At 37.5% G+C, this 27938-nt stretch overlaps 1 protein-coding gene and 1 long non-coding RNA gene across 2 annotated transcripts in view; both read left to right on the top strand.

The window, feature by feature from the left end:
• Positions 1 to 27938, top strand: part of LOC127527706 (uncharacterized) — a 120907-nt gene that overhangs the window by 49609 nt on the left and 43360 nt on the right. The gene's annotated exons all lie outside the window — the stretch shown is intronic.
• epsti1 (epithelial stromal interaction 1) overlaps positions 1 to 27938 on the top strand; it is a 77172-nt gene that overhangs the window by 5874 nt on the left and 43360 nt on the right. The window contains exons 2-6 of the mRNA XM_051927293.1: positions 5074 to 5132; positions 7339 to 7422; positions 10767 to 10840; positions 18403 to 18486; positions 20001 to 20074. Of these exons, the coding sequence (XP_051783253.1) occupies positions 5074 to 5132; positions 7339 to 7422; positions 10767 to 10840; positions 18403 to 18486; positions 20001 to 20074 (375 nt within the window). The remainder of the gene's footprint in view (positions 1 to 5073; positions 5133 to 7338; positions 7423 to 10766; positions 10841 to 18402; positions 18487 to 20000; positions 20075 to 27938) is intronic.

The raw sequence follows: 27938 nt of genomic DNA, 5'->3' as shown, positions 1-27938 counted from the left end.
TTTAGTTTGATCATTATCCTTACATGTAGTACCTTATCAGACTCTTTTTGAAAATCAAAATAAATAAAATCATATGCGTCCCTCTGATCAAATGCCTTAATTTAACTCTTATAGAATTGTAGCATATTAGTTAAACACCACTTCCCCATGTACTATAAGCTTACAGTATACTGTCTATTCTACTTGATATTAATTGCTCTGTCTTTTCAATAATAATTGTTTCCATTAATTTACTCGTGTTTACTGGCCTGTGATTTCTCAACCTGTTCCCTTTATATAATGGGAAAGCGTTTACAAACTTTACATATTTTCCATATGATGAACCTCCTGTTTGACTTCAGTAAATGCCTTTAACTAGAGGTTTAACATCAAGTACACCACACTTGACAGAGTCTGCCACCTCTTTAGCGTGGTGCTGTCTGTCATGGAGGTTTTGTGGATAACATTACTCTGCCGTTTGCCTTCTAGATGGTACCCTTAGCCCTGATAAGTCCTTGCTTGCCAAGCACGTTGTCACAATATACAGGGCAATTTCTGAATGAAGTTACTGTATGTAATGTAGTAACAGGTTTGAAGTGTGCTACTGCAATCTGTGAAGTTTATTTCAACCATTGATAAGCTGATAGGGAGAGGCATGACACAGGCAGGTGATTTAAAAGTGCGGATGTTTGCTGAATTAATATATGGCCAGGTTGACCAAGGGCCTCTGTCTGCAGAAGCCATGGTTGATTAGAACAGGGGAAGCTGTTATTTGGGCACAGTCCAGAAATAACACAGACAGCTCAGATGGTAGTTGCCCATACCTGGCAAGGTTCATAACAAAGTCTATGAATATGTAAAGATGTGATAGTTTATAATGGTGGGGATCATGAAGCCAGAAGCTGAGCAATGCTGCCCACACCCTGGCGGACCAGATTCGTATAGCTGTCAGCATTCCCCATTGAAGAACTGAATGATGACTGTACTTTCCATTGACTTCTCTCCAGCCTGGATATGTGTGTATAAATGATTATAATTTGTGTCTTGGGGGTGGAAGCTACATTTTATGGCAAGTTAAAGAAAGTTAAATACATATATCTTTTTTTTGTAACATATTGCTCTTGTCTGACTATTTTCGGCATGGTTATGAAAGAGATGGGTAGAAGGCTCATGTATGACCTGCATTCAAGAAATAACACAATCCCAGGGAGCAAGCACCCCCTGCTGGATACATATAGCATTTTTATCATGTTGTCATTTTCATTAGTAAAATTATTCCATCAGCCAAGTTGTTCTTTTTTTATTGCAGTTTAAGGGCACTAGATAAAGTGAGGAGTATCTCTTTGGACATCTAACTTGGCACAGGGACTGGTGGAGTAGAGGTTTGCTGGTGATGCTCCTTCAATGTGACTGCTTTTCTGTTTTTAGTAAAAAGGTTGTATAAGCTGCCTCAGCATGCATGGATAGCAAATAAGGATTGAATTTTCTTGTATTATTACACTTTTTTTTTTTTTAGAAAACTGTGCTTTTTGTTACATAATTGTGTTCTATACAGTGTATGCCATCTCATTTGTTAAATTTCATTGCTGAGCAGAAAAACTGAAGCAGTAGGGAGCTCATGAGGCAACTTTAAACTCAAAAGGATAAGATTTATATCTGGAGAAGAAGCAAAGTTGACACATATATTCAAGTGTCATTGTGCACACGGTAGTGCTGACTCATGAATCAAGTATCCTGGGTTCAGCTCAGTGTGAGTGGATGCTGGCTGTTCATTACCTCTAAATTTGATTCAGTGAGTTTCTGAATGAATTCTTACAAGTTGCTGCATTGTAGAAAAGAAGTGGACAATTGTCTATTATTTAACCTTGGTATTTAAAGCCAGGGTGAAGACTCAGTCTAGTGCACCTTTATTAGAACTGCTGAATTTGTTTCTTCATACTGCCACTAAGTTTATTCATTTTTCTCTAAAAACACAAGCATGTCAGCTGTTTTCAACTGTTACTGACCTTTTTCTATTGTTATCTCTTTTTTTGGTAGCCTGCTGTGGCTCTTGGTCCCAGTTTAACTTTGACCAGCCTATTATTCCTTACCATTGAATGATACATCAGAATGATTAGTGGCCTTAGATATCAACAGTTACTGAAAAGCTCCCTGGCCATTTTATTTTATTTATTGATGTAGTGGGGTGCTCAGACAGAGCTCGATTTAAAGGCAGTTTAAATTGATTCTGAACAGGGACTGGGCTTGACAAACAAAGAGAAATGGGCACTGGCGTAAACACATTCATTTTTAGGATTGTGGTAAGAAGAAGCGTATTACAAGGGGTGGTATGTTGTACTGTACACTTGTGCTGGGTGTCCCCAAAGTGTATTAATAGACCATATAGCAAAGATGCTAAACAGACTAGCAGACATTAACATTTATAACAAATAAAGATCTTTCATGTAGCACAAGTTAGAGACAGAATAATGCAGGATGTAGGAAAAGTGCAAATGATCAAAAGTGAAAATGGAGTCCTGAACCATTCACTACACCAACTTATTTGGCTTCTAAACTAAAAATAAATCTGGAAGATCTTGAAATAACCTATGTACCTTTTATACAAATGATTTTTCACCTTTAATTAATATCTGTAAACAAATCTGAATTAATGGACTGTGAATCTAATTGGAAAAAAAAGCGAGACAGAAAATATTTGGCCTCAGCATTTCAAGTGAGTGATGAAACTGTATCCTGATACAGAAGTTTCGACCCATTTTCCCCTTAATGCAAACTGTAGTTTCTCAGTTCAGCATTTAATATATCTAAAAGTTTCCAACAAACCTCTCAAAGATGAACATGGAGAGCCAAATACCATATTAATCAAAGTTCGGGGACAGTTATTGAAAAAGATACAAAAAAATGTAAAAGGTCACAAGAAATGACAAATTACAAATGTGACAAAGAGTAGCATTGTGGGTGCTATTAACTCAAACGTATAAATGGCTTTGTCTCTCTTACAGATTCAGTAGCTTGAATAATATTTTTGATGTTTTAGAGATTTCTTTTGATTGTGGTATAGTATACCTCTAGAATTGCTCAAAACTTAACTCTAATAGTAAGATGGATTCCTACTGAGAAGAGGTGGCCTAAACCTGACCTGATTTTTAACCAAAGCATTCAAATGGCTGAACCTACTGTTTCGACAAGAGGCACTAGCTCTTCGAAAATATGTTCTTTTCAATTGTGGCATCTTAATTAAACTGAATTGAAATAATTATAAATTAAAGAGGTGATATCCCTCCCTTAGTGATACGGCGGTGAAAAATCACATAAGAGAAAAAATAACAGCTTCGTTTAACATCGGCTTACGCTGCATATAAGAAGAAGGAAAACTAACAGCAGTGCTCAGTACAAGGATGGGGGCCTTGCGTGTAGAGTATGCAGTCATCGTCGCGACGCAGGAAGGATTTTCAGGACCGATTTGACGTAGTCTTTCATCCGTCCGTCAGTTTCCCAGTGTTTGGCAATTCTCCAAGCTGTTTTATACTGATTTTTACACATGCAGACCCCCAGATGGCACATTGTCCAATTCCAAACAAGAAAAGGAAGATTTTGTGCTGACATCAGACAGCAGGTACAAATAACACGCAGATCTCTTCAGGCTGACGACACATTCCTCCAGCTGTCCCTGTCTATCTTATCCTATGCTTGGCCCAACAATTCTAAATGCTGACACTCCTTGTACTAAATCTGGCTCAGCTATGCATGTACACAGAAAAGGAAAAAAAAACCATTTAAAAGTGTCTGCTCAGAGACAGTGACATTAATCTTAATATTATAACAAACTTATTATAACACCTACCTACTCTTTTTGTTGGACTGAATTCATTATAAGAGGACATTCCTGTTTTTTACATGTAAAGATTGTGCATATGATCGCTTTGTATACACACCAAGCAAGTGAAAGGAGCACCAAATGTTGATGTCTTTTTTCAACACTGTCATATAGGTAGCACTTCAAGCAAATTCACAAGTTCTGAGCAAATTCATTCAGTGTGATTTAGATAATCAGACAGGGGGCTACTTTGTCATGGCACTACAATTATACACTGTATGTATTCTATCTTTAACTATGTTAATGTACAAGCAAAGAAGGAAAGTTTCTATTAAAGGCTGGTTAGTTTTCATTCTAATGTGTTATAAGCTGCTTGTAGAAAAAATTATTATCTGATATTCAGTTTTGGAATACAACTGAAAACCGTTAACCCTTTTTTCCAAATACTATCAATTTCTTTCTTTCTATACAGTGTTTAAATATAAGACATTGTGAGTATCAATATGTTTCTCATCACTACTAGTAAATAGTTGAATGTGCTCTTCTCCTAATTTAGTCTATAAATTATGTTTTTCTTTTTACTGTTGAAGCATTATATATGTCAAAAATTATGTTTTTTCTAGTTAGATTACAAAGAATATTGTATTGTTTATTAACATATGCAGGCATCTGAGAGATATGAGAACATAGAAACCGCCGACAAACAGTTGTGGGGTTGGGATTTGAACACACAGCGCCACCCTGCCACCCAAGCAAGGATATTTTATTATAAAAAACCTGTCCAGTAGTTTCCAAGATTACACCTAAGATGGTATAATTTATTTAAATTAATCTACTTACGTCTATGAAAATGGATATCTGAAGCCTGTAAGCAATAGGGTTAATGGCTGTCATTAAATTATATACAGTAGGCTGAATAAGAGTTCACAATAGCATAATTACAATTTAGTTGATCAAAATAACTTACATCTTATAAGTTACCCCTAGCTATAATCATATAAAGTAATTGGTTTTAAATTATTTCCAAGAAATGTCTTTACAATTATACAGGCACTAATTTTCCTTAAGTTACTCATATCAAACATTTTCCAGTCTGGAGTGTTTTTTTATCTATATATATATATATATATATATAAACAGAAAGCATTCAATGTCAGCTTATTTTTTGGCACATCTTTAAAAGGGTAGGTCTGCTACAGCATTTGTTTTATATTTTGGAACATAATTGACAATAACGCACTTAAGGTATTAAAAAACGCATACTTTTGTTGTTTCAGCATGGGTGGATATTCCATGATGCAACCTAATGAATCTAGAAGAAGTAAATTACAGAGAAGTAAGTCATTACAAAACATCCATATTTTTGAGTTAAACTATATTTTAGTATGGTTTAAATTTGCATTACAACATCATGATTAAAGTCATTTTTGTTAGACAATGTTTTATAGAATTAAAAATGCATTTCATAATGTGCTGCACAACCATATATTATGTTTAACTGAATTGAAATATATTTCTTTTTCCTGTCTATTCTTACTGGACAAGCTATTTCCTATTCACCATGCAACTTATTTTGTTCTCTGTATGCCTACTGCATATTTTTTCCCTTATTTATGAGAGTTGTACCAAATATAATGTCATTCTGAAGGCATGTTTCCCCACAGCTGATAATGAGGTTTAACTTCAGCATGCATATGGTAGTGTCAGACCATAGGTAATGCACTTTAAAATAAGGGGCCCTGTAGTGGTCTTCTGTGAAATCCTCTACAAAGAGCAACAAAGAAAAAAATCTCTGAGCTCATCTAGGAAAACTCGATGCATGACCATCAGAAAAATGGGAAAAGAAATTGGGATAGTCACCAATGGCTGGAAAGAAATCCTAATACAAATGGCTCTCGACACTTCTTGGACAATTGAAAACATGCACCAACAACAAAGACTTGGATTGATTCACATTTAGTAATTTTCTATTCAAATTTCATAAATACTCATTACTTTTGGTTTGACCTCAAATAAATATATATACACTATACCTCTAAATCAGCGGCCATTCACCTGGTGTCGTAGGAAATTCCTTGGATTTTATAAATTGTTCACACTTAAAAAATACAATATTCCAAAATTCTTTCTGCAGTTGAGCTTCATTGTTTTAAAGCACTGTTGAGCAATAATGAAAAATCAGTAAAGGGTACTGCATCCCATCTACTATCTAGAATTGCCAGAAAAGACTCGTGTGCAAATCCAAGTTAAGAGCAGATCCCCATCTTTCCACCTCTTTTCAATGATTTCCTCAGACCTTCTCTTGAATTCATGTACAATCCTTCATGCCAACAGTGTCTTAGATAAAATAAGAGCTAAAGGAAAAAAAAATAGGTTATATAATTTATATTAGCATGTTCTGGAAACATAGTCAGTCAGTTAGGTATTTTCTAAACCGCTAAGTCCTGAACAGGGTCTGTTGGGGCCTATTCCAGCTAGTATAAGGCGCAAGTCAGGAACAAACCCTGGACAGGGTGTCAGTCCATTGCAGGGGAAACACGCACACTCACACACACATTCACCCATCAACCACACACTAGAGCCAATTAGGATTGGCAATCGCCTAACTTGCATATCTTTGGACTGTGGGAAAAAACTAGAGCACCCAGTGAAAACCCCGGCAAACACAAGGAGAACATGCAAACTTCATGCAGGGAGGACACAGGACACACACCCTGGTCTGCTACCAGGGTTGCCTGTGCTACCCGAAACATAGTAAAATGACATACTGTATTTTTTGGATGTTCATTCATTTCTTACAAGTTTTTAAATAAAACAATTGTTAATTGATTTAAAGAGAAAATAAATGCAATTTTGCTGTTAGAATTACAGGGAAGAGCATTAAAAGAAAACCCTTCTGCCAAAATGAGGATGCACAATCTGCAGGTCTTTTGGCAGACTGAATTCAAATAATATCTGTAGCCATAATGACATTGAATTGAAAATGCAGATGCCAAAAACGTTTACTTTGGACAAATGAAGCTTGGGTTGGTCTAGATCACCATTAGCTACGTCTTGATATGTCAAACCATACAATTCACAGGTGTTGTACTTACTTTTTTCACATGAATATGGGAAGTGCTGCCATCTAACGGATTTAGGGCCCAGAATTCCAGCCCTCGGTCCATTTTTTGTTCTTATGTACTCTAAACATTCCTCCAGTGTTTGCTTGGCATTTCCTGCCATATCTCCAAACACTTCCTAACTAAGTTTACTGTCAATTCCAATCTGGCCTTATGTGGTTGTGGGTGTGTATGTGACTGGACCCTCTGGTGTCTTGTTTTGAGCTGTTTTCCATCTTGTGTCCAATGCTTCTGGGATAGGCTGTGGCTCCCAGTGACTCTGAATTGGATATACCGAAAACATATATTTTTATGTACTAATGACATACTAACAGAAAATGCATGCATAAACTGGGAGCAAGTGCAAGCTTACACATACGCATTTGCATGATGTTGATTATGTTAAGCATAGTTTTTTTGTTTGTTTGTTTTTGGTTTCAGTGGCCCAGCAAGAAGAGGAGGATTTACAGAGATGGAAGGAAGAGCACAGGGCTGGTCCAGTCAATCTTGCTCCTGAACGTCTAGGTAACCATTACTTTCTAATAATCATTCACTTTATAAAGCATGTATAGTGAAAGTTGCTTGCACCCGGCAAAATGCATAGTTTAGGAAAAGGTTAAACTAAAAATTATCCCATATTGATCACAGTACATGTTGATAGATTTATTCTACACTTGTAAGACTATTGGACTTTGAAATTGTCTTGCAGTAATTTTTCTCCTGAATATACCCCAAGTTCAACAGTTATTTGAAGATATTCCACAAGTATGACTAGTTATACAATAAGAGGCAAATGACAATTTAAACACACATGGAGAAATGATGCAGAGTGACAGGATGATTTATTTCATGGTTCTGCAGCAGACAGAAGTTGTTTTCTCCTATTATGTCAACCTCTTTAGCCCTGCAACACCAGTACATGAGCCTTGTCTTTGCAATGCAGGGCATCAATTAGAAATGTTCAGCATTTCAGTATCACTTTGCCTTTATTGATATTCAGTTACCAATCAGACACTGGACTAATATCAATGATCATAAACACACCAGAATGTATTGTCATTCACCTAAACTGTTAATTGAGGTGATGGCCACAGTTAACATTTATTAAACGAGTATGTAAGAAATGTGTCAATAAATGTATAACTGCCCTAACCATGAACTTTAATTTGATAGTAGATTACATAACATGGTCTATTTTCCTTCTGTATGATCATTGGCATGTGGTACATACTATATGTAACATTCTGATTTATACAGGTTTATGCAGATTTATGAGATGTTTTCCTTCACCTCCTTTAAAGTATGTTAGTCAATGAATACATATTTAGTGCATCCATTATTTACAAAGAAGATATTACATTTTAAGCTAAAATTTAGTATAGCTTTAGTTTTTGTTTCTAAATTATCATTTAATATTCACCTTTCATATAGCAAGCATTTTACATAGCAAGGTAAAACAAAACAGTCATATCAAATAAAAAAGCCTCTCAAACAATTATTACAATACAAAATGAGTGTTTTCCAGTAGGGATACAGGGACACTTTAAAGGTTTGAAAACATTAACTACCTTTAAAGATTCTACCCTTCCATAATGTTTTTACTGGCTGAGCTGCCATAGATGTGAAGGTGATTCAGACATGGGCAGGGCATCAATAGGCTTTGGGAAATTTTACTTATGTTATCAGAATAACTGAGATATGTATGTGACTCTGTCAAGCAGTGACTCAAATTTTGTTGAAGAAAATAGACAATGTTTTAGTTTATAATATCTGGAATTACTTAAACATTTGAACAAATTAGACATTACCACCCTTTTTAGGAATGTAGCCAGAAGAAGCAACTGTCCGCACTGACACTGAGAAGTGGCATTCTAGGTACAGTGTAGGAAGTTTGACTACTGTTTACAAGCTTTGATTTTTCCCCATACATGTCAGCTTGCAATAAAAACTTTTAAATTTTCATTTTATCATCGAAGATTTTCTTCTCCTTGTTGCTTATATTTATGTTTCATATCATCCATCCATTCATTGTACAGGTAGATAACCTTAATTCAATTAAGAATCACAGTTTTTTTACCAAATCAATTTGGTGCAGTTGCAGCAAAAAGAGAATTACATATGGACTATTAAGAAAAAAATAACAAGAACTGTGTTGGGCTGGCGCCCTGCCCGGGGTTTGTTTCCTGCCTTGTGCCCTGTGTTGGCTGGGATTGGCTCCAGCAGACCCCTATGACCCTGTAGTTAGGATATAGCAGGTTGGATAATGGATGGATGGATGGAAAAATAACAAGAATAAGGTGGATTATAAGAGAAAGGAACAGATTGCACTTGCACTGAATTAAAAGCTGATTAATGTTACAAAAATGTTTAAATAATGCATTTATTATTACAGTATTAGACTGTATGGTGGATCTTGCTTAAAAATCTCTAAAGTAATTTTTTCTCTGATAGCACACAATTTAGAATGTTTATGTTATTGCTGTAATTTATCAAAATCAACCAATTATTGAGCACACAAAAAAACAACTTTATTATCTGATGTGTTGTGATCTTCTGTCACTTGCTGATATGATGCAAGGTGCTGATTAAGTGTTCCAGAAGAAGGCCATACAGTTATTTGCAGGTGCTAGAAATTCAGAGGTTAGTGCTACTTCCACAAAAAAAGGATGTCTGCTCTGATATTGTTAAACTGCAAAATATATAAAGCAGCAAAATGAAGTATGAAGAAACTATTGTTTATTCATGTAACTGATAGTGCACTATATATGAACTATTTAAATAAAACTGACGACTGAATGTTTAGCCCTTTGATTTTATAATCCTAAACCATAGAAAAGAGTTCACACAGAGCTCACCCAATTAAGTCCACTTTTTTCCAGTGCACATTTGTGGGTATTTGGCAGCATTGTCAAGATGTCAGGGGGGCACTCACTATCTCTAATAGTTGTGGTCTGTCATACCCAGCCATATTATGGTTACTAATTAACCTAGCATCGTTATGACCTAGTGAAGGCTCACACAAACACTGAGAGAACATCTAAATTTCACAAAGAGAGTGACTGGGTTTAGAATTGTCCATATGAATTGTCTGTGCTAATCACTGCACCAGTGTACTGCTCCCAAAGAATTACACAGTATTTAATTTAATGATTGTAATTATAAAAGAAAATCTTATTTACATTGCACCCCATGTCCCAAAGACTTGTGCGTTTGATTTATAGGCGACTCTTTAATGGCTCTGTGTGAGTGTGCACCTGGCTAGCAGTGATATGGTCTGATGCCTTCTATAGGGTTGGTTCCATCCTTATGCTCAGTGCTGCCAAAATAGTCTCCAAACTTCACCAACACTGAATTGGTTTAAGTATTAAGCGGATTAAGAGATAATGCTGTGTTTTTCAGGTGCTACTAGCTGCTTCTTGGTCTTGTCTTAGACTCTTATGTCAATGGAGGCTCTAAGTTGGTTGTTTTTCCACTTTGGTCTCTTTTACAATTTTCACAAGTGAGGAAAGATCTGTAAAGATGGTTATAAGCTTAAGCAAAGTAATTTGAAGGCTCTCTTCTGTCTCTTTTCAACAAAAGGGGCTATAGTCCAACATGCTTACTGTAATATACACAGTTGAGAGCTAGGAATGCTTCTTTCAATGAGATATTATAAAATAACATAACATTCTCAAACATTATGGCTTTTTAAACATTTGTTATACATCACATTCTCTTAATGCTTCATGAGATAATGTCAGTCTGATGCTACGTGTACCTGGTCTTCTTTTTTTGTCACTGTAATTTCGGTTCTCCTTGTTGTTTGATGATGTATTTAAGATTCACATTTTTAAGTGATTTACTTACAGTAGTTTTTTTCTTTTCATAAGGTGGAGCTCTGTCAATGGAACAGGCCAGGATCAATCAATTTATGAATCAAAGACAATCTAAATATCAACTAAAGGTTGGACAGTCATTCTCATGCTTGCAAAGTTATTTTCAATGCCAGTCGCTCAGCTTAACAGTGGCTTACTATATGTCTTCTTTTGTTAAAAAAACAAAAACATATACATCTTGCAGCTTACCCAACTTGTCTTTATCTCCCAGTGTTGACACAAAAGTTGTCCATACATATTTTCATTTGTTATACCTGACTATTAAAAATTGTTAGAATTTTCTCTCATTTAAGGTCTTTCTTATTTCTTTTTCTCCCAAAACCACAGAATTACACACTATTCATTTTTGTGTCTGGAATGTGATGTTGCCAAACACAACATGGTAGCACAAAAGATAGTGCAGCTCGCTCAGGGCTCCAAAGACCTAAGTTTGATTTCTGGTCTGATTATATTCTATGTGGAGTTTGTAGTATGTTCTTTCTGTGTGGATTTCATTGGACACTCTACAGCCCAATAAATGTGAATTTTAATTTAATAATGAGTGAGCATTAGACTACTCTATGATTTGTATCGTTGTCTGCATATTGATCTGGCAAAATTTTACCCTACCTGACGTAACCCTCCCCATTTATCTGGGCTTGGGACTGGCACAAAGAAACACACTGGTTTGTGCATTCCCTGTGGCTGGGTTAATGATACAAATTTCCATACCGGTTCGGTCGAGGCCCGGGTTAAGGCCACCACCAGTACTGTTAGTCAACAGGGTGCTGGTGGAAATTAGGCTACTGTTGGCTGAAGAAGGAGAAGAAGAGGGGGAGATGTGTCTGGAGGTAGAAGGATAGGAGGAAGGTAAAGACAGTGGAACTGAGGGTAGGACCTTTGAATGTTGGCAGTATGACTGGTAAGGGGAGAGAGTTAGCCAATGTGATGTAGAGAAGGAGGGTTGATATATTGTGCATACAAGAGACTAAATGGAAGGGGAGTAAGGCCAGGTGGATCGGAGGTGGATTCAAATTGTTCTATCATGGTATGGATGGGAGGAGAAATTGGGTAGGGATTATTCTAAAGGAGCAGTATGTCAAGAGTGTTTTGCAGGTGAAAAGAGTGTCAGACAGAGTAATTATTATGAAGCTGGAAACTGAAGGTGTGATGATGAATGTTGTTAGTGCATATGCCCCGCAAGTTAGGTGTTCAATGGATAAGAAAGAAGATTTCTGGAGTGAGTTGGATGAGGTGTTGGACAGTGTACCCAAGGGACAGAAAGTGGTGATTGGAGCGGATTTTAATGGACATGTTGGTGAAAGGAACAGAGGAGATGAGGAGGTGATGAGTAGGTATGGTGTCGAGGAGAGTACTGAAGAAGGTCAGAGGATAATGGATTTTGCAAAAAGGATGGGCATGGCTGTGGTGAATACGTATTTTAAGAAGAGGGAGGGCCATAGGGTGACGTACAAGAGTGGAGGAACATGCACACAGGTAGATTATATCCTATGCAGAAGAGTCAGTCTGAAGGAGATTAAAGACTACAAAGTGGTGGCAGGGGAATGTGTAGTTAGGCAGAATAGGTTGGTGCTCTGTAGGATGACGTTGGAGATCAAGAAGAAGAAGAGGAGGAGATGGAGGGGAGAGCAAAGGATCAACTGGTGGAAGTTGAAAAAGGAAGACTGCAAGGTTAAGTTTAGGGAGGAGATAAAACAGGCACTGGGTGGCAGTGAAGAGTTACCAGACACCTGGGTAACTGCAACAGAAGTAGTAAGAGTGACAGCAAGAAGGGTGCTTGGCGTGACATCTGGACAGAGGAAGGAGGAAAAGGAAACCTGGTGGTGGAATGGGGAAGTACAGGAGAGTAAACAGAGGAAGAGGATGGCGATGAAGTGGGATAGTCAGAGAGATGCAGAAAGTAGACAAGAGTACAAAGAGATAAGGCGCAAGGGAGGTGACGAAGGCTAAAGAAAAGGCTTATGATGAGTTATATGAGAGGTTGGACACTAAGGAGGGAGAAAAGGACCTGTACCGATTGGCTAGACAGAGGGACTGAGCTTGGAAAGACATGCAGCAGGTTAGGGTGATAAAGGATAAAGATGGAAATGTACTCACAAGTGAGGAGCGTGTGTTGTGCAGATGGAAAGAGTACTTTGAGAGGCTGATGAATAAAGAAAATGAGAGAGAGAAGGTTGGATGATGTGGAGATAGTGAATCAGGAAGTGCAATGGATTAGCAAGGAGGAAGTAAGGACAGTTATGAAGAGGATGAAGAATGGGAAGGCCGTTGGTCCAAATGATATACCTGTGGAAACATGGAGGTGTTTAGGAGAGATGGCAGTGGAGTTTTTAACCAGATTGTTTAACTGAATCTTGGAAAATGAGAGGATGCCTGAGGAGTGGAGATGAAGTGTACTGGTACAGATTTTTAAGAATAAGAGGGATGTGCAGAGCTGTAGTAACTACAGGGGGATAAAATTGATGAGCCACAGCATAAAGTTATGGGAAAGAGTAGTGGAAGCTAGGTTAAGAAGGGAGGTGATGATTAATGAGCAGCAGTATGGTTTCATGCCAGGAAAGAGCACCACAGATACGATGTTTGTTCTGAGGGTGTTGATGGAGAAGTATAGAGAAGCCCAGAAGGAGCTGTATTGTGTCTTTGTGGACCTGGAGAAAGCATATGACAGGGTACCTCGAGAGGAGCTGTGGTATTGTATGAGGAAGTCAGGAGTGGCAGAGAAGTACATAAGAGTTATACAAGATATGTACGAGGGAACTGTAACAATGGTGAGAACGGCACTAGGAGAGGGATTACATCAGGGATCGGCTCTGAGCCCTTTCTTATTTGCAATGGTGATAGACAGGTTGACAGATGAGATTAGACAGGAGTCCCTGTGGACTTTGATGTTTGCTGATGACATTGTGATCTGTAGCAAGAGTAGGGAGCAGGTCGAGGAGACCCTGGAGAGTTGCAGGTTTGCTCTGGAGAGGAGAGGACTGAAGGTCAGTAGGAAGAAGACAGAATACATGTGTGTGAATGACAGGGAGGTAAGTGGAATGGTGAGGATGCAGGGAGTAGAGTTGGTGAAGGTGGATGAGTTTAAATACTTCGGATCAACAAGTCAGAGTAATGGGGATTGTGGAAGAGAGGTGAAAAAGAGAGTGCAGGCAGGGTGGAATGGGTGGAGAAGAGTGTCAGGAGTGATTTGTGACAGACTGGTATCAGTAAGAGTGAAAGGGAAGGTCTACAGGACGGTAGTGAGACCAGCTTTGTTATAGGATGTTAACGATAGAGCTGCCAGGAAAGAGGAAAAGAGGAAGGCTTAAGAGAAGGTTTATGGATGTGAGAGAGGACATGCAGGAGGTGGGTGTAGCAAAGCAAGATGAAGAAGACAGGACGATATGGAAGAAGAGTATCTGCTGTGGCAACCCCTAACGGGAGCAGCTGAAAGAAGAAGATTAGACTACTCTATGATAATATAGCATTCCCTTCCAGGGTTGGTATCTACTGTGTACCAAACAATATTGGAATGTACCTCCAGTTATACTATCACAGAAAAACGGGTCAAGAAAATAAATAGATGGGTGTTGTTGAATAGAATAAGCACAATCCTGATGGAGTTTCACACCTATTCATTTCAGTTACATACTGTGTTTATCGAAACGTTCTTAAACTAACCCTGAAGAGACTAAAAAGACAGTTCCATCAAACTGAAGTGGAGATTTCATTAAAACAGTAGCACTTTTAACAGTGCTTTCATTCATCAGTTTGACGATTTGGATTCTGAGTGTGGTCTGGGTGTGGTCGTGTGGAGTGAAGTTTCAGCTTGGTTATTTTGCGGCATGGGGCATAGTGATGTAAACAAAAAGGGAAAGACAGGAAAAAACAAGAAGGCAAAAATTGCGCAAGACTCTTTCCTATTTCAGTGTTTATTGTTGCATGCAATAAAGGTGGTTTTTATCGCTGAACACAAAAAAGGGACAGAACTTTGCAAAATAACCAATCTCACAATAATGTTTTCCTTTTTTTGAGCTCTGCTATACTGTGCCTGAATACAAATAGCCAAAGTATACACACAAAAAAAGCACATAGCAATTTAACATTCCTCCTTTTCTAACCAGCTGCAATGTAGAATTTGAGGCAGTGCATTTTATATGTCAAGTAAAGGAATCCAAAAGTGCTCATTATATGAATCAGAAAAATATACAATATTTGATGTGGGCTGAAGCAATAGTTTGTCATACATAGATAACCATTATAGGCATCTAGGCATTGTTGATAATGGTGAGGAACTGAATAACAGTAACAAACATTCACCATCATGGTATGCACAACAGTTCCTTTTCATGTTTCACTCCAGGCTGTGTGAAACAAAACTTGGGCAGGGTCTTTTCAATAAAACTAACACACGTAGCCATAGTTTGATTTGGGCAAGTACAAAGAATGACCCTTAGCACCTCCTAAAGATGTAGCTTATTGTGAGAAGAATCAGAGGAGAACCAAATGCAGCTGAAATGATTATTTTTCTCTGCTGGCCTGGAAACATCTGAGTATTCACTGGAGATTATTGATAGGATTAGCGAGGTATGTTGTGTCCAGGTCAGCATGTTGTCATCACAACCTTCACCACAACTAACAGATAAAGAGTGCTGGTATAAGTTGATGTAACTTGTTATTGTACTTTAGACATTTATTTCAGTTATTCTTTCTGTTAGTCATGTGTCTATTTGAGATGAACAAGAAAATCACTTCAGATGTAATTGGAGCTGGACAGTAGCCAAGCCCAAATGGAGCACCAGCCCATCACAAGATATATTAAAAGATCAAGACCAGAACAATTTAGACATGTGAACTGAACAGTGTGCTTGTTTTGAGTCTGTGGGAGGGAATCCATGTGAACACATCTCTCAGTTTACCTTCCTCCTCTATCTACTACAGTATGTAAAGAATCTTTTACTCTGGCTGAAAAAGACAAAAGCTCTAACAGTTTATCCACAATTTTCTTGAAGTGGTTGTATTATAAGTCCATAGGCACACAAGACAGGCCCATACTCAGGGTATCACGATATTGTCAGAAATAGCCATCCACTGAGCCAAAGAATGTTTACAAAAACTGTAGCTCTTTTTGCACAGAAACACTGCAAAGCTGACTTTTTTTTTTGTATTTGCTGTTCATTTTGTTATGATACTTGAAAGCGCCCAAGTTTAAAGTCCCAAAATCTTAAAAAAATGGCTATTAGAGGGGGATATTACCATCAAACCCTGGCTAGTAACAAGATCAAACACAAGATAATAACATAATTATATATGTTATGTAAATATATATATATATATATTATAACAATGTCCCAATATGAAATCCAAAGAATAGTCAAAATACAAAGCACAGAACTCAAAAACCCAATAATACACAAAGCACAAGAAATTTTCACAAATCCAAGAACCCACCACATCAAAGTAAATTTGAACGAACCACGAGGAACTGTGGGTTGCCCCTGCCTTTATAGGGCTGAAGGTAGTCCCTTGTGGTGATGTACAGATGGCCCCTCCTCCTGGGGAACCACCCACAAAACACAAGGCACATAACACAAACATAAGGAATAAAGCAAAATGATAAACAAAAGTAAAACAAATCAAAGACTCAACAATGAACAAAAAAGACCTAAAACAAAAATATGAACCATAGCCAGCAGTGGAACCCTGGCAGAAATACAAAACGTACAAGGACTGTTCTAAAGTGTTTTCACTAAAATATCAGGACACACACTATTTTAGGTGTGGAGTGTCTATGAAGTCCCTCAAAAATGAAATATATAAACACAAATATACATTCATCCCTCTATTTTATGAATCCATGACAGTTTAGTGTCACATGTCAATACATACAGAAAACATGCAAACCCAACACCAACAATGAGTGGGCCACATTTCCAACTGTCATCTATGGAACTGGGCCACCTTTTTACTCACACATATTAATGATAAATATAACAACATAATTAGTCAAATAGACACTGCATTTCTTCATCCATTCATTTTCCAACCTTGTTCAGTGTTGTGGGTGCATTGGGCACAAGGCAGGAGCCAAACCAAAGTCAATTAACCTAGCACAAATTATCATGGGAGAAAAAATATTTAAATTGCCCAGAAAACCCCTTATAGACATGGGGAGTAAATAAATGCAGAATTTTGCATGGGCGGTGACCCATATTAAGGTTTGAACTCAAGAGTCAGAAGCATTAATGCATGAAAGTCCTGCATAAATAACTTAAATTAGCATTCTCGACCTCATTTGATATAACTCAGGAGTATGGGGACTCCAGGAATCTAAATGTGAAATTGAACTGCTTTGCGTGCCACTATACTTAATGTTTTTTTTACTGTTACTCAGTTCCTTACCATCAATCCCTACCCACGTATAATTGTTATCTAAGGTATGGGTGAACAAACTATTGCTTCTGCCCACATCAAATAATGTATGTTTTTCTGAATCATATAATGGATACTTTTTTCTTTTTTTACTTGACACACCTTATAGGAGGAATCATGGGTGCCAGGGTATACTGTGTGAGTCAGAAGAGGCCTTTGCAAAAGAGACATCACAGGGTTTTTTTTAGGAATGTGGTTTTAATTTCAGTTACACACTGTGGTGGAATGGGAACGAAAGAAGTAACACCATAACCAGAAAATAAACAAATAAAAGATTCACCTCTTTAGTACACTCTTTTGATATTTAGGAATGGCAGCAAAATACAGTTAAATGATGATCTGTTATACTGGGTTAGAGCGGCATAATGGTGGAGAGCTACAGGGGCTGGCAGTTTTCATTGCTGCTGATCTTTGACCTGGTTTTTGAATTATGCCTGTAAAAGAGCAGCTTGCCTTTCCACTCTGAATTCACAGGTTGACTACATGAAACAACAGTTTCTGATGATGTATAACACTTACATGTGATACCCCTAAGATATGTGCATTTCCATTCACTCCTGTCCTGGCTGTTTCTAAATAGATATGGATACCTACTTTTAGACACAGAAAACAGCCATGTAATATTTAATAGTATCACTTTTACAAGCATAAAAAGGTTGTGCCTGTTATTTTCATGTTTGCGCTCCCTAACAGTCTAAGCCCCATTTACTTTGTTAACTGTAAATGAGTTGGACACATACTGGTGATAATAAAAGAACACATAGAGCCAGAAGCACCACCTGGCTGCAAACAACCTTTATTACATTTCAGATGGTGTACAGAAGCCAGTAACATTCTCCAGCCCTCTTAATCCAAAGCAGGTTGTGAGGAGGCTGCAGTCTATCCCAGCTACACTGGGTGCAAGGCAAGAGACAGCTCTGGTTTATCATAGGGAGCACACACCACGATCACATTCATACTGGGGGCAGTGTAAAATCATTAATTAACTTACCATGTATTGTGTCAGCAATATGTGAAGAAGAGCACACAGACATGGGAAGAACATGTAAACTCTATACAGCCAACATCAGGGCTCGGGTCTCTAAGCCTTTGAGGCAAAGTCTTACTCAAGCAGGGATATTATTTGGGACTCTTAAAAAGTATTGTGGGCTGAAGGCAGTCTCACAAAAACTTACCTGGAAATTTACTGAGGTTCCTGTCTTTATTGTGTGTTTACAAGCTGAAAAGAGAAGAACAAGCAAAGAAACAAAAAGAGGCTGAAGAAGAGGAACTTAAGAAAATGAAAACAGTACAGAGAGAAAAGGTAAGACCAATTTCTACTGTGTAGTGGTTTTTGAACAGATGAAATATGAATTTTAGAAAAAAAATGTAAAGAGCAAAGCAATGATACAAATATTTAAATACAGTATAATAACTGCTCAAAGTCTTAAGACTGCTGTTGGCTGAAAAAACACTTTTGAATATTTACTTCACTGAACACCAGAATTGATCCATCCATCCATTTTCTAAACTAGCTTATCCAGAGCAGGGATGCTGGGAAGCTGGAGCCTAAATCAGCAAGCATAAGGTAAAAGGCAGGGGATACCTGCTGTTCTTAACTCCCTCTGGGGGTATCCACAGTATCCCACAGGGCTGCCTAATAGGACCACTAATCCCAGGCTGCCCTACGGGTGTGTGCATGGGTGATCCAACAAAGGGAGACTGCCTCCCTAGGCGGTCTCCTCTGTCCTTCCATTATATTGGCCTACTGGCTAGGCAAAGGTCCATCCATCCCATTTGGTATGCCAGTCCATCCTTGACATTTATTACATTATTCAGAAATTAAACTCTATAAACTTCACTTTGAAAGATAACCAGGAAAATCTGAATTTACAATGAATAAATAAGTAACACTGGAAGTTTAACACAGTACCTTCATCTCTGCTTTACCATTTCTATGTCCCACAATTCTATTTGCTTTAAATATTAAATATCTGTTTTCAAAACAGCTTTTCGTAGTTCAGGGTTGTAAGCAGCCAAAGAATATTCCACTGGCAATGGGCGTAAGGGACAATCTGGACTGGACACAGTCACACTCACTCAAGTGGGAAATCTGAAGTCACCAATTAATTTAATATGAACGTCTTCAAAATCTTGCCTGAGATTCAGATCCCATACATCTGTAGTGCACATGGAAATGATTTCCAAATGTAAGTGATGTCTGCCTTCAAATCTCCAGCACTGGCCTAAGTCTGTGCTTTATTGCACCCACAATTCTGTCTCTGGATCGCTTTGGCTCCTGCTAAAACTTTTATTTTACTTTTTTCCAATGCCAATGCAACAATGTGATATTAACATTAAAAGAAAAGATACATTTGTTCAAGGGCAACAGAAGCATTGTCAAAGAAAAATAAAAACCTACAGTAGATGGATAGCTTATACTGTAATAATAGAGTGATAAACAGAAGTCTTAAAGAAGGCTAGCCTTTCTATGAATGGAATGCCTGATTTTTAATATGAAAAACACAATCTCAAATTGTAAGAATTTATATTATATCCGATGTGCTGCTTAGGAACTGTGGCTACTTAGAAGTCCACATTAACTACGACAGAAATACAAGAAGCATTAATACAATTTGGCCATACATGCAGGTCTTTATTTAACACTCAACACTACCACTAACTTACCTGCATTAAAGGTAGCCTTTCACAAGATTTAAAATAAATGCAGTAGTTGTGCACTTCTTATGTCATACAAACCTAAGCTAATTGTTTAGCAGTTCTGTATTTTTATACAAATGGTTGTAGAAGCCTGACTACTATTTTAATCCAATACAGGCAAACCGACTTGAAGAAAAAACATTAAAGGAAGAAGAACAAAGAAGAGAATTGCACAGCCATGACCATAAAATGTATGTATGTATAGATGTACAGCATAGTTCTCATGTCCAAAAAATAGCAATAAACCCTTCTTACTCCATTTTATTAATGGGAAACACTACTCTAAGCAGACCTCTGCTCTTATGGAATTGGCCTGTGTCGTTACAAGTTTTCTAGACAGGGTAATTATGGCTGTTTCTTATTAGAGATGCTTTCTTTTCTCACTCACTATGTCATTATTTGCCTCAAAATTATACTTTCTTCTTTCTGTCTGTCAAATCATTAAATCACAGAATGGACGTGAGATGGGCGTGGGCTGTCCTCGCAACCAATCCAAGTGATGCCATCAGGAATGGGTTAATAATTATTACTGGTCACAACAAACTTTTAGAATTTCTCTGGGAATGTATTAATAATAATTCATTACATTTATATAAGCGCTTTTCTCAGTACTCAAAGCGCTATCCACACAGGGAGGAACCGGGAAGGGAACCCACAATCTTCCACAGTCTCCTTACTGCAAAGCAGCAGCACTACCACTGCGCCACCTGTGAGGACTGGTGAATATCATGAATTTAGATGGGGAGACCATGTTTCAATCATCCCTAATTCTATGCAGGAGCAACAAAAATATGCAGTCAGGGAGGTGCACAGTATTAATCTTGATTTTCAGAAAGCTTTTGATAAGATAACTCAAGTGAGGTTAATGATCTTGTAGCGGGGCTACATAGTTTATAGTGTTGTCAAATGTTAGTACTGAGTACGTCTTGTTTCCATTGTCCCGTTTGCTGTTTATGTGTGTGTCAGTGAATGCCGTCCCAATGATGGAAGGAGACCGCAACCCCAAACCTGGAAAACACCTGTTTACTATTAATCAATTACAGCTGTCACAGGAATATTTAAGTAATCAGGAGGAAATAGCCAATGGAGAGAGAAGAGAAGGAGAGAGAGGAAAGGAGAAAGGAGACCATTTTTTCAACCACGGATTCACATCGCGCTTTCGCACTAGTTTGTTTTTCATTTTGCCGGACTGTCTTCCATCCCTCATGTGCAGAGACCCCGGGGTTGGATCGTCATCCACCACACGCCGAGGAATCATAGGGAGGTTGCTCCAATTGCCGGGAAAATCAAACGACTCATTTATCTCTAGTTCAGTCATCCGTATTCAGGACAGTTTTTATAACCGGACTCAAATTCACGACCTTTTATTCCGTATATCATTCATTGTTGTTGTTCGTTGTTTGTTATATGTTACAGGGGCAAGGGAGGGTTTGTTGTATTTATATATGGTGGTGTTTCGTTGTTGCTGTGGTGGAGGGATATTTATATTTATATATGTATATATTTCTATTTTGTATTTGTCTTGTTATTTTATTTAATATAATTAATCATTTAATTTTACATATCTGCTTTTGTGTGCTTATATTTACACCATCGATTGTGGGGGAAAAGTTTAATTTGTTAGAGGTACAGCTTGATAGTTAGATTTAACCTCAGTAAATTATCCAGGCCACAGGTCTTGGAGATGTAGCTGCCGGCTGGGTAAGGGGTCGGCCGTTACAATCTGACTAAGACAAACGAAAATGCAAAGATTTTTTGAGAGCTCCTGTATCTGCAAGTGAAACGTTCCACAACCTACCGTGGATGCCTGAAACCACAATAGTAGCAAACCCTATATATCTGTCGTTTTTCGTTTACATACCGTGACAAATAGAGGCACTGTCGACCCCTTGAACCCTCAGACCAGCCGTCAGACACCAGATAAAAGTCCAAATAATGGTTTATTATAATAATACAGTGCACAAAGCACCCTCCTCTCCACAATACTTATACAAATAACCAATAATCAATAATCAAATAATCCTCCACTCTCCCAGACGCTTAGCCACCCTGCCTCCCAACTCAGCTCATCTGACTGGGATCTCCCACAGTCCTTTATAGTCCTCGACCCGGAAGTGCTTCTGAGCCCTCAGTCCATGTGATTATCCAGCACTTCCGGGTCAGGTAAAACTTCTCTTTTTCTTCAGCCCAGAAGTATATCATTTCTTCCGTTCCCGTGACTTGGAAATACTTCTGGGCTTTACGGAAAATATAAATCCCTGGGCCTCCCTGCAGCGACTCCTGGCGGCCCCCATGGTATCCAGCAGGGCTGTGCATTATAACTCCACTGTCCATGATTCCCTGCTGGCATTCGGGGCACCTCCATGCTGCAAGGAGGGCTCCATCTGGCGGCCTGGGGGTATTGACCGGGATGAATGGCCGGCCATATCTCACAATACATACCTTTGATAAAGTTTAATGGATACATTTTGCACAATAAGACATTATTAACATTAAACGATAATAAAATACATTGTATGTTATTATACCTGTCCTTTCTCTCTCTTTTTCTTTCTGTAGTGAATGGTATTCTGATGTTTTAGCTTAACATTCAAGGGATAATGGAACAATGAAAAATATCACACACAGTTTAAACACATTTTTACATTTTTTATGTTTATTCTTAAAAAATGTCTTAGCCTAATGTGGGTACTTACCAGCTACTGCTTCTATGTTGTACATTGTTTTCCCTGATGGAAAGAACTTCATAGCTTCTCTTAGGGTTTGAAGAACTGCCAGCATCATCTACATGAACCTTGCCACTTTGGGGGCATTATTCAGGAAAGTTAAGGGTTATTTCCACAATACTGTGGTAACGTGGCAAGAAATGAGGACAGCGAAAACTCTAGAGACTAAAGGCTGGTTTATACTGTACTTGACACATAAGAGCTGTGAAAATGACCCAGGACACAGAGGCGTTGCTGGCGTGCGTTAGGTTTTCGCCACATGCTGAGCACAGAATGTGGGTAATCATTTATATCTGGAATTTTCCATTAAATGTTTTCAGACCATGACAAACCAAGGATAACTGAAACCATGGAAACCAAATTTGTGCGTATATGTAAATGATCCTTAATAAAAATATAAATAAGAAGCAGATTCAATTTGCAAGTGATACTAAACTAGGTGAAATAGCATACAACCTAGTATCAGGTGAATGATTTCATAAATTGAACTACAAAGAATTCAGATTTGGGGAGACTTATTAGCAGACTTGTGAAAATTTAACATATATAAAAGCAAATTACTGTAATAACTAGTAGTGCCACCTGGCTTCACCCAGTAAATTTCTTTAGGACAATGGGCATCGGTTAGAGTGCCATTGTTTAACTGATTATATGAAAAGTAATATGTAACTAACTAAGTGCTTTTCTGTATACAGTATTCCTATTTTTTTTTAACCAAGGACTAATTTTATCATCTTGCAGTGTGCTGTAATGGTTAAGGCTTTGGACCAAGGATTTCAGTCCTTGATGTTGTGATTCAAAATCCTGCTATTGACATGAGCAAGTGTCTTCACCTACCTGTGCTCCAACTGTCAAAACAAAAGACGTGCAACTAATATTATCTCAGATGTTGTAAGTCGCCTTGGATAAATGCATCAGTCAAATAATAAGTAATATTAATAGGTCACTGGAGCTGTTTACTCTTGAACATGCTATATACAACTGTCCATGAGTAAAACATTCCTGCATTAGATCAATTCCTGCTTTTTTTCTGCTTTTCCTAATGACTTGCCTTTACAAAACACATTTTACCCATTAGAAATTCAAACACCACTATCTAATACCAACGTTTCTCCCTTAGTGTTTGCAGCACCGGAATTAAAGTGTAAGGAGGGATTGAATAGGGGGTGGGGTGTCAGTTTTCTTCTTCACAACTGGGGTCGATGGAGCAGAAAGGACAACCAAGAAAAGAGCCAGTACACAAAAAGTAGTGCTTATTAACCATTGAGCTTTACCTCTTCCTAGACTCTAAAGGAACATTTTCTTTCCATTTTACAACATGGTCAAGTCTGGTTTTTCCTGACTTCACTTGATTAGAGGTGCTATTTGCATGGCCCTTCAATCATTTCTGCTGCATTCTTATAAAGCACACTCTCAGTGCACCACAAAGCATGTTAAGTTAGCATAATATTAATAAATATTAACAAAAAACAAGTGTCAGCTAATTTTATTTTTTCTATAAAGTCAACAAATTGCAATCAAATTCATCAAAGCATTTTTGAGATTTGGAGCATTTAGTTTTTTGTTTGGGCGGTTATACCCCTAAATTTTGACATATTGAAATGTCACTACTGCCCTAGATGCAGCATCCTGCCAAATTTCAGCTTTTTAACTAAATGAATGTGAAATGTGAATTAGTACATATATATATATATATATATATATATATATATATATATATATATATATATATATATATATACATGTATGCATACATGTATATACAGTATATATAGATTGAATTGTTAAGGATGTTTAATGCAGTATTTGACAGTATAACTTATGAGATGGAGTGAGGAGTTATAGTGGACTCATCACTGTCCAAACTCGGACAATGTACAGAATAAATTAAGAAAGCTAACAGGCTGTTAGATTACATAGCACAGTGTGTGTAGTATACTGTAAGTCAAGTGCGCTTTGGCTACAGGACACATTTGTGGGGCCTCACATGGAGTGCTGTGTGAAGTTTAGGTTTCTGATTCACAGAACAGACACAACAGTACTAGAGAAATTCCAGAAAAGGGCATTTAGACTTATTTCAAGACTAAGAGATATGATCTATAAAGAAAGATAGGACTGGAATATTTTTATTTGAAACAAACTAAGATTACCAGGCAATGTGATAGAAATGTTCAAAATTACAGAAATCAGTGCAGTGGATTTCAGCTCTAACCCAAAAATGAGTTGTCTCATAAAAACACGGGAACACAGATGAAAACCAGTTAAACTTAAAATTCACACAAACTTTGTGAAATCTTTTATTCACAGAGAATAACATGTACTAAGTAGCGTGGTTCACAATAGTACTTTGTGGACATTTAAAAGCAATGTTATTTTGCAAGAGTTAAGCTGGTGGCACATCAAACTACTTGTAGTTGGAGGGGATGTCAGATTTGATGACTGAAGTGCTGATCTTGTCCTTTTAGGAAGTCACATTTCACAACTAGTAATCACGGGGTAAGACAAATTGCATGACTTCATGACAGCTTTCTAGCTCAGGTTCACATTTTCAAAGTATCGCAAGCTCACCCTTTTTTCTGACAGCCAATGACATACTGACTGATAGAGCTGGTGTTGTACAAATTATTTTCAGGCACAGCGGGACCAGTCACAATCTTAACCCTTTTTTCCTTTCTGTCATAGTACATAAAATCCAAGACTTCAGACAGATGAGCCTCTCTTTTGTTTCTGAGGTCCAAAACACCTGTGTTATTCATACCTTGTAGCTTCCATCTAAGCCTAGTGAAAAGTATTTAAATCATGACATTACGTCTAGTTTTCCTTATTGTAAGAATTATTGACTTATCCAAAAATTTGTATTTAGGATTATTTAGCTTACTTTAACAAATCTTTTCAAGTAAATTTTGCTTACCCCTTTGGCAGATGTTTTTGTTAATTACAAACAAACAACTCCCATTTAAAGTTTTTTTTTTCTAATTTTTTTGCATATGCAATTTTTACAGTATGCTTCTGGCTGAGAGCTCACTGCTTCTCATCAAACCTGCTTGACTTTGTTGGGGTGAGTCACAGACTGGCTGGGGATATCAGACTACATGACTGCTAATTATGGGGGTGCACCAGGACTACCTCCAACTTGCTATGATAACATAAATAAAGTCTGTGACTGAAAATCGCTGGAAACATCATGTAATGCCATAAGCCTTTAGGTAAATAAAGATTGACAAGATATACAAAGCTTAATGGCCAGTTCTCACTGTAATTTTTTTACTGTCCCTCTGTTCAAGAAGAAGACTTTTAATTTATTTCATTGTGACTCATGTTTACAGACAGGTCAATTTTGTGTTTATGTGATATAAGAAATACAAGCTTCCTAGTGGAAAACTTAACTTGAATGCCCTTCCAAGTGGGATAGTTCATAGACAACTTAGTTAGCCAATTTTGCCAAGTTGTGTTATAAATTCTTACTGTATTTTGTTATTAAACATTTTTAAAGATGATACTCAATTCTGCTTGAAATTACACTTTGTAAACACATTATATTTGGAGTGATGTAATAGAAATAATTCTGGTAATAAAGTCAGGACTTTGGAGATAATGTTGCAGATTAGCAACTATGAATTTCATTGTGCTCTGTTCATATCTCAGTAATTACCCATTAAAACCCATCAATTGATAAATGTCCTTTTTTGCAACTAATGCAAATCTTTAATAGCTTTTTTTTTACTAAAATCCTGTATCAAATCAACAGCAACCTGTTATTTCTTGCAAACCTACACCCAAAAATCTATATGAAAAGATGTTTTCCCTTTTACATATTGTGGTACAAAAGACCATAAAATAATTTTCTGAAACAGCCCCAGTCCAATTCAATGTTGCAGGCAGCCAGAGTCATTCCCAGCAGCACTGGGTGCAAGCAAATGAATACAGTCCGGCATACACCGATAGCCACAATTGCATTGGGCCATCTTAAACTCACCAGTTAAGCTAAGTCTGATAATATCCTCTGAGGGCAGACACTGCCCGCTTAACTCTATACATGAGTTCATCAATATTTACCTCTGGAGTCACACTGCCGACTCCTTCTTCTATATGTGAAATACAGTATCTGCTGTTTTCTTTCCAACTAATTCTCATGTGTGACCTGATCTGAGTTATTGTACATATGAGGAGTAATATCTTAAAAGCTAATTGTGGCCATAAGCAGACATGTGGCAAACCAAGAATCAAGGCACTGGCGGAATTTTGTCAAACCTGGCATACTGGGCTTCTTTATTTTGTCCTTAGTTAGCAGCATCAGCAATTTTCTAAAAGATATTTTTAAAGCAGGCAAACATTTTTCTGTCTGGGGTGCCTTGAGCAGTCCCTTAGATAAAGTTCTGGCTCTTTCAGAGAAATAGAGTGAACTGTACTTCTTTTTTCCTCAACTACATTAATATTACTCTAAGCACCAGTCTCTTCACCTCCTGTCTGATCTTCCTGGTCTGTAGTGACTCTTCTGCATATTCAGTCTCCCTTCTGGGGTGCATCTCTAGTGACACATTTCAAAAGAAAGAAGGTAAGAAGGCATGCAGTGCCCCTCTAGTGTTTTTCTTGTGGTCCCAATGTGGTTCACACAAGGAGCAAAAGAAACAATGATACAATAAAGAAGCTAAATATACATAAAGCATGATCAGGTAAGTAATTGCTGATCTTTTTTGTCAAGTAAAAATAGCCCCAGTTTTGACAGGACCCTCTCTTTATTAAAAAATAATATTTTCTGTTTCTTTTTGCAGGACTCATTACCTTACCAATTGTAATTATAGTTTTGTAACAATAACAACCTAAGAGGTGTGCTTCAATAACTGTGCTAACCCTCCAGCTGTACTGATGCTCTTAATTAGCTTGAAACATTCAATGAAATATAATTCTGTAGCATAACATTGTGATAAATACGATAGTTCTGTAGAATCCCATGATGTGGATGTCGTTAAGCCCTAGATTCCCGAGCAGAGTTATTATTTTATAACCTTCTGTTCATTTGTGTCTGGCAGATTAACTGTCCAAGGTTGGCTCTTGCCTTTTTTGTGACATTGGTCATTTTGCCCATATTGTTTGTCTAGTAGTAATACTCTGGAGAACACTAGATTATGTCAAAATATTAAAAGAATATTTTTGGGAGCTATTCAATTAGTTGCATGTGTGTCTTGTAAAATAATGTAGGTAAAAATGTATAACTTTTAAAAAGAAACTTTATGGCACATTTTTTTACCATTCAAATATTTTCAGCTTTCAAACTCAGCATATGCTAAGACAGAACCCAAATAATATTCTCAAAACTGCTCAGTCCAGC

This window comes from Erpetoichthys calabaricus, chromosome 4, assembly GCF_900747795.2.
Source record: "Erpetoichthys calabaricus chromosome 4, fErpCal1.3, whole genome shotgun sequence".
Lineage (NCBI taxonomy): Eukaryota > Metazoa > Chordata > Cladistia > Polypteriformes > Polypteridae > Erpetoichthys > Erpetoichthys calabaricus.
Note: the sequence above shows the minus strand (reverse complement) of the source record. Positions and strands in the feature narration are given on the sequence as shown.